General features: G+C 41.9%; 1 protein-coding gene across 18 annotated transcripts in view; it reads left to right on the top strand.

Annotated features, from left to right (window-relative positions):
* Window positions 1-18,374, top strand: part of PTPRT (protein tyrosine phosphatase receptor type T) — a 965,600-nt gene that overhangs the window by 639,306 nt on the left and 307,920 nt on the right. For all 18 annotated transcript variants that reach the window (XM_081034722.1, XM_081034718.1, XM_081034731.1 and 15 more), the window contains exon 9: window positions 5,322-5,431. In XM_081034722.1, the coding sequence (XP_080890848.1) occupies window positions 5,322-5,431 (110 nt within the window). The remainder of the gene's footprint in view (window positions 1-5,321; window positions 5,432-18,374) is intronic.

Genomic DNA, 18,374 nt, shown 5'->3' on the forward strand with positions numbered 1-18,374 from the left:
TAACTTTAAAACTGTTTGAAGAAAATTTAAGAAGATATTCTTATGACCTCAGTGTAGAGAAAGTATCTTTAAGTAAGACTTTTGTTTGGGTTTATTATTTTTGTTTGGGTTTATTAGACCCTAAGATATGGATACTAATGCAAGAAGTTTAAGAGTTTGTCGAGGACCCACGGGTAAGGAAGAAAGGAAGGAAATCACAGAAGGGAAGTAAGCCACTGTGAGCTATCAAGAAAGTTACCATGTAAATAACTAGGTGTCATGCAGGGTGTCACGCGGGGTCTCTGCTCCTGCTCCCCACACAAGAACGCAGGACACGGTGAGGCCAAAAAGGAACACCCACGAAGCCTTAGGTAGGGGAGTCATACCACTATAGTCTCGCTGGTGGCTGGGTTGGAGACACAGGAAGCAGGAGCCACACGATCTGCAACCCGCTGTTCATTTGTCTCTGCCAACCAACCTCACTTGCTAACTGCAATCCGCTCTTGCTAGCTCAGCCAGCATCTTCTTGCTAGCCCCCATTTTCTGCTAGCATGGCCACAGCAGTTATATTAGTGGCCAGTGGCTCACTGGTTACAGCTGATGGCCAACTAGCCACAGATGATGGCCATACAATCACAGTTGATGGCTGTTTGCTACTTGAGCCAGCACCTTTCCACGTGAGGCCGAGAGCCTGGCAACTGCTCTCCTGGCTCTGTCCCCACACTAGGTTTGAGAACAGTGCTACTCCAAACATGATACAAGGACTAGCACTGATTCATGAAAACACTTTCTGGTTCACGACGAGATAATTACAGCAATAGAGGTTACGTTTTTAAAAAGGAGGAGCTTGCGTTTTCTGTTTTTAATTTCATTTTTACTATTTAATTTTACTTCCTATTTTTTTGGGGGGGTGTGTGTATATATTTTATGACAGTATCAGTCCACTGTTGGTTTGGAAAAAAATAATAATAATAGCAGCGCTAGGGGTTCAGAAATTGAGTTCAAGAAGTATTAATAGGACATGTCTCAGAGTTAATCAGCTGAGTTGTGAGGACACTGGGGTATTCATCCGTCAACTTCCTGTCTTCCATTGTTTGAGGGATGTTTTGGGGGCATTAATTCTCTGGCACCTCTTGCTTGCCCAGTGTAGAGACCAAGTTTGTTTTTCAGGTAGAGTAGCCAGGGTTTCACTGTAAGCATTAGTATGTGGCCAAGGGCCAACAGCATCTGCTAATAAGTCTGTCTTTTTTCCCCCAGCTTTATTGAAGTATATATATTGTATACTTATAAATATTGTGTGTGTGTATAATATAAAACTGTGTATATATATATATATATATATATATGATGTACAACATCGTGATTTACTACTCATAACACTGTGAAATGATTACTACAATCAAGTTACTATCTTGCTCTTCCTTTATCCCGTACAAAAAAAGAAAAACTCTGATAAATTGATCTTTATCCAAGGGTAACATAAAGAGAAAGGGAAGACACAAACCAAGAGAAGATTTTTTAGAACACATATAACCAATAAAAGGATCCAATATCAAGGAACAATAACAAGAATATGCCAAGAACCTCAAAAAAGAAAAATCAATAAGAGAAAGACTGTGAAGCTTAATGGGCACAAACCTCATTTAAATTGGATTTGGGAGGGCCTATAGTGGGAGCTGTCATGCCCTACATGTATCGTGGATCCGAACAGGAAGAACTCTCTGTTTGAAATACCTCTGCCAACTTCCGGTTCTCCTCTATAAAAGTGTTTCCTCAGACAATAGTTTAGTGGTTACCAGAGGGTAAGGGGGTGGGGGGTGGGTGATGAGGGTAAGGGGGATCAAATATATGGTGATGGAAGGAGAACTGACTCTGGGTGGTGAACACACAATGGGATTTATAGACGATGTAATACAGAATTGTACACCTGAAATCTATGTAAATTTACTAACAATTGTCACCCCAATAAAATTAATTAAAAAAAAAAGTGTTTCCTTTTCTTTGTTTCCCTGAACTTGCGCATGGTTCCCCATTAGACCACATGTGCCAAACTGCAAATCTTTGTTGTTCCTGAATAAACCCATTTTGCTGGAGAAATATCTGGCTATCTATGTGTTTAGGGTCAACAGTTCCCAGATAAATTAAAATGTGAGATTTAAAAAGAAAAACATGGGAATAAGTAATAAAATAAATAGAAGAAAATACAGATGACTGCTTGTCTGATCTGGGGTGAGAACGAGAATTTACTTTAAACTGGAACAAAAGGGGGAGATGGGGGGGGGACTAGTGCTATAGCTTGGTGTTCAAAGTCCTAGTCTCCACCAGACAGACTCTTCTTAATGAGGAGAATCTACATCTGTTTGTTTAGCTCAGTTTCTACCTCTTAAAGCTCCTCCAAATTCCTGATGAAACTTCTCCTCCACTACACTTTTGGTAGATGCTTTTCCCGTCTCTTCTCAAGAAAATAGGGCCTACAGGACACCTGAACCCCTCCCTCTCAAAGCATCTGCACATTTTTTCCCTTTCTCTTATCTCACAGAGAGCAAAGGGCTTTCTTTCCACCCACCCCTGCTCCTGCCTTTTCAGGACCCTACCAACGTCAATGATTTCCTCTCTCTCTCCCTTTCCATTTTGGATTTGTTCCTGGTTGTCTTTAATTGTGCCATAACCTTTCCCATCTTTGAGAGGGAGGCACTACTCTTGCCCTCACAAAGCTGTCCACCGCACTCAGCACCCACCTTCGCCACCTGTGCCCTAGTAACTTCTGCTTATCCATGGACTCTAAGTTATTTTCCAGTTATTATCCTGACTTGCCAGGCTAGATTTTCTCTGCTTGTTACACTTCTCCCAACATCTTGTGCCTTTACCTCAAAGTCCTGATAAAAAATTTTTTAAAATTAATTATGGTACTCACTTCGGCAGCACATATACTAAAAAAAAAAAAAACTAATTATGAGTGTATTTATTTAATGTCTGTTTCCCTTTCCAGGGTACAGGCTTTATCAAGGATTTGACTGTCTCTTTCTTTGTCACTGGCACATTCCTAGTGACCACCAGTCCCTTGGTCATACTAAATAATCAATAAATATTTGTGGAAAATGGATAAGGAAAAGCCATAAGAGATTTTTTTTAATTAAAATTTATTGGGGTGACAATTGTTAGTAAAGTTACATAGATTTCAGGTGTACAATTCTGTATTACATCATCTATAAATCCCATTGTGTGTTCACCACCCAGAGTCAGTTCTCCTTCCATCACCATGTATTTGATCCCCCTTACCCTCATCTAGCCATAAGAGATTTGACTACTTAGAAGCTTCTATATACCTAAAAGATTTAAAAAGCAAATGACAAAAGGACAAAACATATTTGTAACCTATGTAAAAAGAGAAAAGCTTATGTTCTTTTAAACAGAGTATAATTACAAGCTCATAAAACAATGATGAACAAAAATGAAGAGCCATCCAGGAAAATGAGCTCAGGACATAGAGAGCATGCTCATAAAAGAATCTATGGAGTGGCCAATTAAACTCAAAAACAAATCTGTACTTTCCAGTATTCTAAAAAAAGTACACTTATTTTTTTTTAAAATAGTCAGTGGTGGCAAAGGTTGGGAATCATCATATTCTTCTTTTGGAGATCCCAGAATGGTACATACTTTCCGGAAGGCAATCTGTTAATATGTCTCAGAAGCCTTAAAAATAAAATAGTTCATTTACTTTGGCTCAGTAAATTGATCTCCAAAAATTTATCTTAGAGACATCAGCAGAGTTTCATGCAAATACTTATTTATAAGAATGCTCATTGCAGTGTTACTTGCAAAGAATGTAAGCCAACTTCAATGCCCATTAATAAAGGATTGGTGACTATAATGGGGCATATTCTGCTCTAAGCAGTCATTAAAATACATGGCCCCAAAGAACGTTTAAGGATTTTTTTTTAAGTCTGTGATTTGTTAAAGAAGGTCACAAAACAATATGCACAGTAGGAGTTAAATATTTAAAAAATAAAATGTATATATACATAGGCGTAAAAATATCTCCAGTTACAGGGACTCTGAGTGACTTTGTTATTTTCTTTTTAAATCTTTTTGTATATTCTTAATATTCCACACATTTTGTGTATCGTGTCCATAATGAGAAAAACTAACTATATTTTAATTTAACAATAGAGAACTAATTGCCACATACAGCTGAGGCTATATCTAGAGAGGCCTAGCATGATAATTAAGAGTATATGCTTTGAAGCTCACACACAGGTGTTCAGGTCCCTCTCTACAACTTCAGAGCCATATGACCTTGAGCAAGTTATTTAATTCTCTCAGCCTCAGTTCCCTTATCAGCACAAAAGAGGTAGTACATACTGAGCAGAGCTGTTTTGTGGCTTAAATGAAATAATGTATGTAAAATTCTGATCAAAGCATAAGTGCTTCGTAAAAGGACCTGCTTTTGTAATGCCAAAATATAAATAGATACGGTAATGATTTACATGAATTCATGATGCTGTAGGAGGTTATAACTGGAAGTTTGGGGATTGATTTATTTTTGGTTCAGCATCTTCCAGACTGTCATAATGATGGTGGAATCCAGCGGGAAGACTGACCTAGGTCTAAAAGCAGCCCAGGAAAGGTTTCGCTCATTAGGGCAAAATGCTAGCATAGGTCATCTAATCGCCTATTCATCCAACCAGCAAATGGTTATTAAGCCTCTACTGTGCTCCAGACATTGGAGACATAGCAGCAAGACTAACTGCCTTGTTTTAGTGAGGCGAGCTTCTTCTAATTGGATAGAGGTTTCAAGGCACATAGTTCCTGTTGGATCCAACCGAGGAAGTACTTCCTATAGTCAGAGAAAACTTGGAAGGGTTAGGGAAGTGATAGTGAAACTTACTTTGCATTCCTCAAATACCAGGCCCAAGGCCAGAGTCTGATTCCAGAACCCACCTGCTGGCAGGGCCAGGGCAGAGCAATGTCCTTCCTACGCTGGTCAAGTTTAGTTCAAGACCACACTTGCTCAGTAGGCAGATAAAAAGCCATCAGCCTTCCAAGGGAGGGATGAGCAAACCAAGGCCCATGGGTCCACTCTAGCCCTTTGCCGGTTTTTTAGAAATAAAGTTTTATTGGAATGCAGCCACACCCATTCATTTATGGGTTGTCTATAACTGTTTCTGTGCCCTACGTGCAACGTTGAGTCATTACAACAGGGACTTCATGTCCCACAAAGCCTAAAGCATTTCTTATCTGACCCTTTACAGAAAAGCTTTGCCGACTCCTGTTCTAGGTCAATGGGGCCGGGGACATGACATGGAAGGAGACAGCAAGTTCCTAACTTTTCCCCTCTGTAGTTCCAGGAGCTGTTCCTCTAGAGTCCATCCAAGGGGGGCCCTTTGAGGAGAAGATCTACATCCAGTGGAAACCTCCCAATGAGACCAATGGGGTCATCACCCTGTATGAGGTAAGGGGGCCCCTTTTGCCATATCACTTGTTCTGGTTTTATTCAGTTGACTTCAGCCTGAAGTTGGTGAATACCTACTGTGTGCAGATCTCCACTGAGGGCATGAAGGTGATTGAGACACAACTTACCAAAAGGTTCCTGACTATACAGTGGGAAGAAAACACCGAGGCATTAAGCTGTCTTGATAGGCCAGTGATGAAGAAAATTGGACATACTGTGCATTGAAGGGAAGCAAAGGAGTCAGGACTCAAGGAGTCAGGTTGTCCTGGCATAGCCAAGAAGACCCAGGCCTGGCCAATAGGAGCTGTAGTTCATGTGGAAAACCATAACACTCAATACTCATTGATGCCCATCCAACCCGTGAGTCCTTTAACAGGGCTCTGTGGCCAAGGCTTATTTGATTGTCTTCCAGGTGATGGTGTCCCAGGATTAGGGCTGTACCATATCAGAGATGGAGCAGAACCTCCTGAGGCAGAAATGCACCCATAAGCCAACACAATGTGGCTTCCTGAAAACTTTCAAAATTAAAACAAATTATATAGAAATCCATCGCAAAACAAGAAACAAACAAACAAACAGCAACTTCAATAAGGCTGATATAGCTAAATTCTAGTATGAGGACAGAAACAAGACTGACTGGCCTCCCAAGCCTTATATTCTGAGGCAGCAGGAGACTGTGACACTGGGGACAATAGGAAAACACAGCAATGCAGGAGTCCATGGAAGTGGACTGGAAAGATGGAGCCTAGCCTCCTAGTAGCTCTACCAGTCTCAAGTGACCTTGGGCAGGTTCTTTCTCTCCTAAGCCTCGTTCTTCATCTGTAAAATAAGGGCGGTAGTTGCTGCCCTGAGGTTTCTCTAGAGAGTCTGAGGAAGGTAAGGTCCCAAGCATCTCCAGGCTGAAACACCCTGAGTGCTCATGCAGAAAGGGACATCCATTGACAGTGTGCTCGAGGAAGAATTCCCCCATCACAAAAGAGGATGAGCTCTGGGGAGGGCAGTTAAGGAGTACTTGATGAGGGAGAAATATTCAAGATGAATCTGATGGACGCAAAAGCTCTCTAGAGAGACCTGGATGGTCCTCAGAGCTCACTGAGGGAGGAGAAAACTACCCATCATGTACAGGGTGGCTTGAGAAAAATACCTTCAAAAAATGCCTTATCTCACTAAATCCAGCAAGCCTCAGAAGAAGAGCTGTTTAACATCTGCATCTTGGGCCACATGGTTGGGAGAAGCTTCCTTCCTGTGGTTGGGGATGCTGCTAGCAGAGGGGCGATTCTCATATCAATACACCTTGCCTAGGACGTGTTCAGTACCTCATTGGGGGAAAGAGGGACTGGAAACTCAACTGAAACGAAACCCAGTCATTTCAAAGCTACATGCTGTTCTTTGTAAAGCAGAGAGCACAGTGTTTCTCTCTCTCTCTCTCTCTCTCTCTCTCTCTCTCTCTCTCTCTCTCTCTCTCTCACACATACACATACACATGAAATAGAGGCCTATTGTGTATGGCAACCTACTCTTTGTAAAGCGGAGGGAAAGGACACAGGACTTAGAGGTTGACTTGCTCAAGATTTTTGGAATTCACAGGTCAGTAACGTTTTCAAAGGTTTGGGGGACCAACATAGAGTGCTTTCTCGTCTTTCATTCACATCATTTCCTACAAGACATAATTTCAAAAATGTAGAAAGAATATAATTTCAGAATAAAAAGCAGACCTTCAAATTAAATAAGTTTAGCTTTATGAATAACTCATGACAATCTTCTTTTTTGTTCTCATTTTGCTTTGAACTGAGGATAACTTTGTCATGAAAAGGCCCTGGTCCTTGTACCTACCTGCACTTGGAAAGCGCTGGTCTAGGCCACATGGCAGGTAGGGTGATATGTCTGCCCAGACTACTTCCTGGGGAGCCATATACTTCTTCCTCTAATAGGATTGTGCACTGGGCTGGGCTGGGCATTCCTTGGTTGTCATTCCATGATACAAAGAAAGAAATAGATGGAAAGAGAACAATGGTGCACACAACACAATGAGTTCAACACCTGTTTGAGCAATGGCTTCCTGAAGTTGAGGCACACTCTCTAAAGCTCTGGGCACAAAGGTGGGAATAGATTGGGACAAGGCACCCTGCTTCTCACTCCTGTATGAACCCAGTACCTGGTGGGTTTTCAAAGACCATCTGCTAGGATTGTTGGCATTTGCATGATGGACTCTATTGGAAACAGTTATGATGAGACACCTTTAAGTAGTTTCTTGGCTGCTTCTTGGGCTGTGGTTATGGAGAACCATACCTAGAAGTCTGTCGCTGTCTGACTTATTTGTGAGATGTGAGGTTCTCTTCTTGGATGACACTGTGGAGGGAGCTAAGGAGGCCGTGGGCTTAGGCCATTGTGTTTCGAGCATAAACGTGCCTGTGACCATGTGCATCACAAGCTAGTGAAGCCTCAGAAAGTAAGACTCTTGACTTTTGGCGTCATGCAGCCTAGTTCTGAATCCCAGGTCTGCCCCTTACTTGCTGCTTGGGTTCATTACGTAACCCAAGGTACATGTAGCCCATGTAACTCGTTTATATTTATAGAGAAACATACATATAGATTTAGTACTGTGTTTGGCATTTAGAAATCTCACTAATACATGTTAGCTCTTATCAATACATAAAAATGAGACAATTGGGGCTCAGAGAGGCAAAGTGAAAAGACCAAGGTCACATAGCGGGGATGACAAAGTCGTGGGTCCTGAATTCAAGTGCAGATATCTTGCTCCTTACTCAGTGTGGTCCATGGACCAGCAGCTTTTTCAGACTCTGGGAGCTGGTTAGAAATACAGCATCTCAGGCCTCACCAGACCTCCTGAACCAGAGTCTCGAGGTTAACAAGATGTCTGGGTGTTGCACATGGGCATTGAAGTTTGAGAAGCACTTCTCCAGCTCACACTACTCTTTAGAAAGTTTTGACAATTGATAAGATAAATATATGTCCTCCAAAGCAGAGAGATGGGGAGTCACCTCCACACTGAGCTCAACATAATCCTGCTCCAGTAAGTAGGAGACCTTGCTTTTAAAGACATTTATATGAGAGTATGTGTTGATGAGGCAATTTCCAAATTTAATTAGATGAAACCAATTTGATTTTTTAAATGAGGTTCTGGTAGTAATTTCTAGAGAGAAATCCATAAATTACAAATCACCCTCTCTGGCCTCAAAAAGTATATTTTGTGACAAAGAAAAATAGGAGAACACAAATGGAAGAGAAATTCAGGATTATCTGTACCTTTCCATGTATAGCCTTGGACTCAGGAAAATCGAAAGCCAAAGAGGAGGAGAGGTGCGTAAAGGAGGGTTAGGACTGTGTAATGTTGTAAAGATTGCCAAACACTGCAGATCCAAGTACTGTATATTTTAAGATTAAATTTTCTTCGCCCTGAGTTCAAGCCATAACCTCTGGGTCCATCCTTAGACAGTTCTGCCCCTACCTCACCCCCCTACACACACACATAAATCTGAGTAGCTTTGCTTGTGTCTCATGCTGTCTCTAGGCTTCAGTCCCCTCTTTGTAACACAAAGATGTCAGCCTATTCCAGGCTTCAACTGGGTAAGAATCAAGAGAAAATTTTTTACAGCAAATTCACAGAATGAATGGTTTATACCTCATTTTGGAGTTGCTCAGCTGTTGAAAGCTTGCCTGGCTTCAGCCAGAGCCTTCGAAGGCACAGCAGTGATGACACTTGAAGGAAAACAGCTCGTGTAAAGGCTCTGGGGTAGGAATGACTTTGGTATGTTTCGCAAATAGGAAGCTTCGTGAGCACAGAGGACCGTGGTGACACCCTGGGCTGGTGGGGTCAGGTTATGCAGGGCTTCTAGAGTTTGTGCTTTATCCTGAGAGGAATAAAAAGCCCTAAGATTTTAAGCAGAGGAATGAAGGAATCAGATTTCCATTCTTCAAAGATCACTTTGCTGTTGTGTGGCTATTGGGCTCTGGGGGCACAAATGTCTTAAGGACATCTGGAAAAATGTGCCAGGAGGCGAGGACGTTTCCATCATCATGATATTGCAATGAGGGCTCGCTTTTTATTGGAAGAACTTGTACCCAGGTGGCGATGTGCAAACTTTGTCATATCAGTCTCTTTCCTGCTGCTAACCTGGATTCAGAATTAGACCATGGCCTCAGGTCTTCAGGAACCTGTACTTGTGTGGGAGATGCACAATGCATTTGTGTGATCGCAGGTTGACAGACAGTGCAGCGTTAGGTAACGTCGAGGGCCTCGTGTCTACAAGCTAGCAAATCAACATCAGACGTGCAGAGTCTCAGGCCCCGGCCCAGACCCACTGAATCAGAGCATGTATTTTAACAAGGTCCCCAGGCGGTCCGTGTGCACATTCAAATGTGAGAAGCACTGGTCTAAGAAACATTTTAAAATTTCATAGTCTCACTCTGGAAAGTTCCGCTTGATCAAATCACTGCAGTCCTTGGATGAATAATGTAGCCATTGAATGAACTGAGTAATGTCTGTTCACAGGGGGTCCAAAGAGCTGAGTCGTTTCACCAGGAATGTGGAAATCAGGCCGTTCCCATCCACTCTCCCAGAGCCCAGTTTGGGTTTGAATGAGATATTCAGGGCTCTCCAACCAGGACCTGTGTGTGAAGAGGGTTGGTGGGGCTTCTCCCATTCTGCCTGTGCTTTTGGGAACCCAGTTCACCAAAAGCAGACCATCAACACTGCAGACAGGCACTTACAGCCCGGGTGAGGTCATGGGAGAAACACTCCAGCCAAACCATTGTTTAAAAACGCCTCAATAAAATCATTCACAGGCAAGCTGTTCAGAGTTCATGAAAAACAGTAATCAATATGTGTCTCAATTCAATTAATTGGTCTCGTTTCTGTCCAAAAATAAAAATCACGCAGTGAGAGGGAACTGGGCCAGAAGATGTTACACTAGCAATGGGGTTAACGGAGTGTGAAAATATTTAAAATTCAGACATGGGAAGATTTCCTGTAAGCTTTTCTGTTTAGCAGTCAGACTCACTGAGTTTCTAATTACAGCGTATACATCTGAGAAGCTTAAAGGGAATGAGAGGACCCTAATGAGGCAGGAATGGGTGTCTTGATTATGTGAGTTGATTGACATTTATCTTGCAAGCTATTCTAGGCGCCTGGCATTGAGAGTTAAAGAAAACACAGACTTAGCTTCAATAAAACAAGCGGCATCCCTACGTGGGAGTGCTTTTGAAAGGTAGGATGGGGTCAGAAGGTTGTCAATATTTTTCCAGCATACAGATGGTGTGTGAGTGTATTGCAGAAGTGCTTTACAAGAAGGCTGGGCGCGTGTTCTGAGACAGGAGTTCTGCCGGGACTGGAGCAGGAGCAAACTGATGGAGAGAGACCGGCAGCGGGCATGAGCTCATGAGCAAGTTCTCAGAGAGGCCCGTGGGAGCTGCTGGCTCCATTTGGATGTCCACGCACACCTTCCTCCTATCCTTCGATTTGGCCACTATGTCCACTCAAGAGTTCACTGACCCCGGACACCCTCTTGCTCTGGTCCACAGAGGAGCAGTGGGGAGGATGGGAGGTGGTCCTGATGGGCCAGAGGTAGAATAGGCAGGAAGTGACTAATACAGCCCTAAGCAAGAATTTGCATAATTCAAACTGGGTCTACATTAATTAGGATACACAATATACATAATGCAGTCGGCTACCAGGTATAGCTTGAGCCAGGCTGGTAACTAGGATAGAAGCTCTTGTTTCTTTTGAATTGTTTAATCCAGAAGTGTGGAATCATCCATTCCCTTCCACCACCTGCCATACATCTAATGCTCTAGAAAGTTCAATTTGCTTTTCCTGCCAAAATAGATACTGGTTAAGTGACAAGGCCCCACCTCCATCACCACCCTATTCTGAGCACTCGTCTGCTGCCTGGGCCATTTGAGGCCCTCCCTGCCCATCGCCCACCAACATTTCCCCTATTGCACAGCTAGACGGAACGTCTTAAAGATAAATCCAGTTGTGCTACTTCCCTGCTTTGACTTCATCTGAACTGTAGAGTTCTGAGTGACCTGGCCCCTGACTGCCTCTCTAACTTCCTCTCCTGCCTTTCTTTCCATTGCTTTCTAGTTACCAGCCCCTCTAGCCTTCTAGCATTTTCTCAAGCTCATCCAGTTTTTTGCAGCTCATGTGACTGTGAATGTCCTTCCTTCTGCCTATAAGACTTTTCACCTTATTCTGCACTTACTTTGTTGGTGTGCTTTCATAGTATCCAGTCCCCTAGTGGACTTTTAGCCCATAAGTGCATGGTCCATGGGAATGACTACTTTGCATGTCGACTTAGCTGGACAATGGTGCCCAGATATGAGGCTCAACACATTATTCTAGATGTTTCTATGATGGTGTTTTAGATGAGATTAACATTTAAGTGGACTTAAAATAAAGCAGATTGACCTCGATATGGTGGGGAGGCTTCGTCCCATCAGTTGAAGGTCTGAATAGACCAAAAGACTGAGTTCCCCTGAGCAAGGGGGAATTCTACTGGCAGGTGACCCTCAGACTTGAACTGTCACGTTAGCTCTTCTCTGCGTCTCCAGCCTGAGGGCCTTTTGTCTTGAACTTAATACTGGCCATATTTGGTTTTGTTTTTCGGTGTATCTTCGGGATGCAAGAGAGTAAGCTGCACATGTATGTGCTAAATAAATATTCGTTGGGTGAATGTGTGTGGATTTGTGCTTTATCCTAACAAGGAGTAATGGTGAAGATTTCGTCTGGCTAATTTAATGGTTCTCAAGTGTGGCTTAAGGTTGGAATCATACCTTGAGAGCCCCCAAAGTGTAGATTAATAAATAGGTAGGTAGATACATAAATAGATGGATGGATTGGTGGATGGATGGATGGATGGATGGATGGATGGATGGATGGATGGATGAATGGATGGACCTCACTGCAGTCCAAATAAATCAGAATCCCTGGGGAGAGAGGTTCAATCTATGTAGGTTTTTGTTTTAATTTCCTGGGGGAATTCTAATGTACATCCAGGTTTAGGAAGTGCACGGTGTAAAATGAATTCAGTCAATCCACTCTGCTATGTTATCCTAGCCAAGTACCCACTAAATAAACAGTCTTGACCCTATCTTGACTCTCACTATGTCAGAATCCAAATCTATCTCTAGTCAGTCGGCTCAGGCACAGGTGGGTGCCAATTTTTTTAAGGCTCCAAGTCAAGAAGCATTGGCCTTTTTTCCTCAAGGTTGCTAAACAAACAGTTTGTGGGTAATTGAAGACACACAGGGCCATATCATTCTGTCAATATCCCTTTGTACCTTGCTAATGACATCTTGCCACTCGGATACTGGAGCCCACCACAGACCTTACCTTATAAGTCTTTGTCTCTCTGCTGTATAGAAGTTGGTTCTGTTGCTTATTTGCGAGATTAGAAAAGACATATGCACACACGAAACTTCATAGATTTGCCCAGAAGCCTATACATCTTAAGAGTCAGGGCCCTGAGATGTCCAGGAGCCATTTTTTCCTACCCCACAGCCCGTCTATAGAATATTTCTCTTCCAGAGACCTGAAAAATGTGGGCATACTTAGGTAGATGTCATACACAGGTCTGCTGGGCTGACAGGTAAGCTGACAGGTGTTTCAATAGAAATGGCTCCAGTTGAAAAGAGTGATTTCTGGCACTCAGAGTCTGCAAGGACAGGAAGTTGTGTTCTGAAGTGAGTAAGTTGCATTTATGTAAGTGGGGCCATTAGAGCTGCCTGTCATCCACTTGTGAAGCACAGATATTTGTGATGGAGCCAGGTAACGACATGACAGCAGGAATGAAAGCATGCATACGGCTTGTTACCTAAAGAACAACAAATCATGTTTTCCTGGCAATGAGAAGGTTTTCGCACTACAATAATTCAGTTCAGGAACTGAAGGAAAACAGTAGAGGTAGCTACGCAGACAATACTCCTGCAAGGTGCACTTGTGTGTGTGTGTGTGTGTGTGTGTGTAAGCATGCATGTTCTGAGTGTATGTAGTTGTACCTTGGCATGTGTATACACAGATGTCTTTCTTTGTCCGCATGTGTGTGAAGCCTTCACCCACATTCTCAATTGCACCCTCAGAAGTGCTGTATTTCTTTGGAGAGTTAACTAGAGGAAGTATCGGAGACACGAGGCTATATCTCTTTGGTCCTGGGCTGGAGGAACCAGGTCACCTTGTGTCCATGACATACAAATGTCACGAGAGAAGCGCCCTGTTATTGCAATAGGCTCCCAGCTGTGTCGCATGAATTTCTGTCATAACTCCTCTCCAGAACTTTTGCTAAAGGAAAATTTTGCGTTTAAAAAAACTATCCACAGGTTAAATTTAATCCTATGTGTTTACTGTTGTGAAGGGAAGAAAAGGTAGTTTTGTTTCTGGCACAGTGTGGGCTCTCCTTCACCTTATTTACATGGGAGGGAAACTGCGTTTTGATGCACTGGGCACCCAGCAGCCTTTGTAGCAGAGCAGCTGCACACCCAGCCACGTGGCCATAGATGGAACCCGCTCTTTGGCTGCATGGTCCTTTCAATAAACCGTGCCCAGAGGCGGTGTTTAAGCTGCCAAGCATCTCTTTAAACATCGTTAGTTGTTCTCCTTTCATCTCAGATGTTTTACCTGAGTAACACACTCCTATTGGAATTCCACCTGGACCGGGTATACAGCATGTTATCTGCTGCTTTTAACACGCCGGCTCGACTGTATCTGCTTTGGTTAGAACTGTTCTTTGTTTGGGACCCAAATGAAGGGTGATTGCAAGCATTCATGTATCATTAAGGACATTTGGGGCTTCATTCTGAAGTCTTTGGATGCTGGAATTCAAATTTGTGATTCAGAGGTTAGGCTTTCATTGACTTCCTCCCCTCACCCTGAGCCAATGATCCTTCTTCTTTGACTCCCTCAAATTCATACCTAATGATAGGGCTTTGGCCTACGTCATTATAGACCGAATGCATACATTCATATATACCTACATGCATACCCATGCGGCATATATGCATGTGTGCACACATATGTACATGAATACATACATTCCACATCTTCTTCAGAACTCTTCAAAATATATGTCGTAAGAATCGTCATTGCTTTCTTGGTCTCTCTTTTGTATCATGCATATTTTTAGCATACATGTATCATTACAAGTCAAATAGTGAATTATGCCTTTAGGAAATTTATTTTTGACTTTTGATTTGCCACAGCCAAGTAATGTATTTGAGTGAATCCTTTTCCCTACCTGGGCCTTGGTTTCTACATCTATGGCCTGGGAGAATTGGACCCAGTAGACTCAAAGGATCCCTTTTGCTCTGACCTACCACTCAGGTGCCCCAAATTGAATTAATCTTACTCCTAGTTTCCTCATTGGTCTGTCCCCGACCTTCTTTTGTACTTATTCATTATTTCATCTTTGTAATAACACACCAGCTCTCAGGACCACCAGCACTTTGACGATATCTTATATTTGCTTAGTAGGAGCACCTCCCATCCCAATCCCCTGACTCCTCCCGCCATCCTGAATCTTGTATAGAATTCTGTTTTACATTGTTTTACTACTTGTATTCACTCCTTAGCAGTGTATTGTTTTGTTTTGCTAGTCTTTTAACTTCAGCAAAGCATTGTAAGTGGTACGTAATCTTTTGGAACATTTCAATTCCATATTTTGTGCCAACAGTCATCTCTGTTGATGAGTGCAGCTGTAGTGCCTTTCTCTTCACTGCTGTATAATATTCCAGTGTGTGAAGATATTGCAACACAGTTTTCCATTAGCCTTGGATAAGATTTGGGGTTGCTTCCAGGATATTGCCTTTATCTACAGCGATGATATAAGCTTCCTTGTACATATCTCCTATTACAGATGTGCAAAATATTCTCTTGAGTTTATATCCAGCAACTAGGTCATACGGTCCATGAATGTTCAACTTTAGCCAAAAAAAAAAAGAAAAAAGAAAAAAAGCCAAGCTACTTTCCAAACTAGTCTCACCTATGTACACTCATGCTTGCAAAGTATAAGAGTTCCTGATTCTAAATCCTCTCCAATGTTTGGTATTGTAAATACTCTAAGTTTTGACTAGTGAAACAGGTATAAACTGGCATCTCCTTGTTGTCTTGCTTTGTATTCCCTCAGTCATTAATAAGGTGGAATATACTGTCGTATGTTTGTTCCTCATTTGTATTTCCTTTTCTGTGAGATGTTTATTCATGACTTTTGCCTGTGTTTCTACTGGATTATCTGTCCTCTTATTGATATGTAGCAGTTCTTTGTACATTTTTGATGCTGTTTTGTCAGTTACATATGTTACTTGCCGTCTTTATTTCCTGGAAGATATCTTTTGATAACAAAATCCCTCAATTATAATGTAGTCGATTTTATCAGTCTTTGCTTATCTAGTTAGCACATTCTGTGTCCTCAAGCTCTTCCCTAAAGCAAGGTAAGAATGATGATTTCCTATATTTCTACCAAAAGTATAGTTTTGCTGTCTAAGTCCTTGATCTATCTGCAGTTAATTTTTATGTATAGTATGAGATGGGGTGCAAAATTCATTTTTTTTCCTCTATGGATAAATACTTTTCCCAGGTCCTTAAGAACATCCCACTTTTTCCTTGATCTACCTGGCCACATCTGACATACGCCAAAGTTCCTTAAGTGCACTCATTTGTTTCTGAGCTCCCTCTCCCACTGGCCACCATGCCTCACAACCGTACACAGGCATAATTATTCTCGTTCCCAGTTATCCTGATCTCTAGCAGAGCTGATTCCGTCCTCCTCATCCTTCTTCAGAAATATCTTGGTTTTCTCATCCTAGGCTCTTTCACTTTAGAATCTACTTATCAAATGTAATGAAAATCCCTGTTGTAGTTTTGATTAGAACTGCATTAAACACATAGACCAACACGTGGAATAGCTGACATCTTTACACTATTCAATCTCTCTATTTACTAACGTTTTCTTTAATGTCTCCCAAAGTTTTATTACCTTATGTATAGAGATATTTCATTTTGCATACGTGTAACATCCAAACTGCTAACGTAGGTCCGAAAGACCTTGCATCTTGCATTCTCTTTGTCTCTCTAGTCAGCATGGCCTTCTTTGTGTCCTTCAACATGCCGAGTTCCTTCCTGCGTCAGGCTCACTGCACGTGGATGTCTTAGTTACCAGAAAGCTGTTCCACCTCCTCTTCCACAGACAGCGCATTCTTATACTACCAGGGTCAACATGGGTGCTGCCTCCTCAGAAAGGTCCTTCCTAACCCTCATAAAGGAGGACTCCACCGATTCACCATGATTCTCTATCACTGTTTCCATTTCCCGAATAACATGTATGACAACTAGGAATTTTTATATTTTTATTTATAAGTGTGTCTCCTTGTATTGTAGGTGCCACGAAAGCAGGACCCACATATGTGTTACTCACCATCGGAGAAGCCAGTGCTTACACAGTGTCGGGAAAACAGTAGGCACTCAATATACATATATATTTTTAAATGAATGAAGCTCGGAGAGTTTCTCTTTGATGGCTGAGGCACAATGGTAGTCAGGAATAACCTTTGGTTTCAGTTAGCCCACAGATAGGACCATATAAAATCAGAACATTGCTATAGTAATCTATAACAGACTACCATGACCAGTACATTTATCTTTAACTCATAGAACCCAGCTGCTAATAGGTGAACTTGTCAAGGTGAGGGGTCTTTTTGACACCTACACCCCATGCCCCTAAAACAGCACTTACCATACAGTAGGTACTCAGTAAGTATTTGTTTAAGGAATCAAACTTGATTCCAAACTGGAATCAAGCTTAAGGCAACAACTGTACTAAATATCTACATCTCTACTTCTGTATGATTGCTTGATTTAAAAAGTAATAATTTATTCTTTGTTAATGTTAGTGATATGATGACAACATGACATGGTATTTGGAAGATTAGGAGTGGAAAGCAACCCCTGTCCCACTCCCTCACATACCAACCATTTCACATGGGTTTTTTTTTCCCCTTGTCATTGTGCACTTACAGCATTTTTTGCATGAGTGTGACCACGTTGCAAAATCTGAGTTTCCATTAAGTCAAACATTTTCTCGTTTCGATATAGTCTACTTAACTATCCCATTTAATGGCTCTCTGATCCCTGAGCTCATAGGCCATAATTGACTTTCCAATCATTCTATTTTGGAGTGCATTGATTGATTTTCCTAGATGTAAGACAGAATTTTTAGAGAATGATAAGAGTGACCTGGATCTCTTTAAACAACTAGTTAGCAAAGTTTGAACTTCTGCTTTCCTTTTCCTTCTCAATAGACATGTCAATAGCAAGCAGAGGCACTCACGTGCCTTCCATCGATTATAGAACTGTGCTCAAAATAATAGCTCTCTCTGTTCAACAGGAATGGATCTAAGGGAGGGGAGTAGAACAAAACGTACACATTTGGATGGAAATCTATAAACCCAAAATTAGAAGTGGCGGTCATATTTTCCCCCTTGTTTTAAAATTTAGGTCTCAGTTTGCTTATTTCCTAACACATACAGAGAAATACGGGGCATGTGTGTGCCGCATTCCTCCCTAACACCAATCCCATGACTGATCAATAATGAGGGCACGTTCTTCCATTGAACTCTGACGTGGCCTCAGAATCCTTCTCATAGCGTGCTAGGTGGTCATTTCCACTTGAATAGAATGGGATAGCATTTAGGATGAAGTCTGTATGCCACTCCAGCCTGTTTTCAGAACACTGATATGGGGATGGGGGAAGCTTTGTACTCACTCATCAGTTTGTCTGATAAAAGCTGTCTTTACAGTCATTTCTTGGTTGTTGTTTTTTCTGCACTCTGAGCATATTTCAATTTCAAACATTTTTCACAATAGTTACCTCTTCATGAACTCTGTTGCAATGCTTGCAGGGACCTCTGCATTATGGGCCAATAAGAAGATAAA

The sequence above is a fragment of the Rhinolophus hipposideros genome (genome assembly GCF_964194185.1).
Source record: "Rhinolophus hipposideros genome assembly, chromosome: 22".
Classification (NCBI taxonomy): domain Eukaryota; kingdom Metazoa; phylum Chordata; class Mammalia; order Chiroptera; family Rhinolophidae; genus Rhinolophus; species Rhinolophus hipposideros.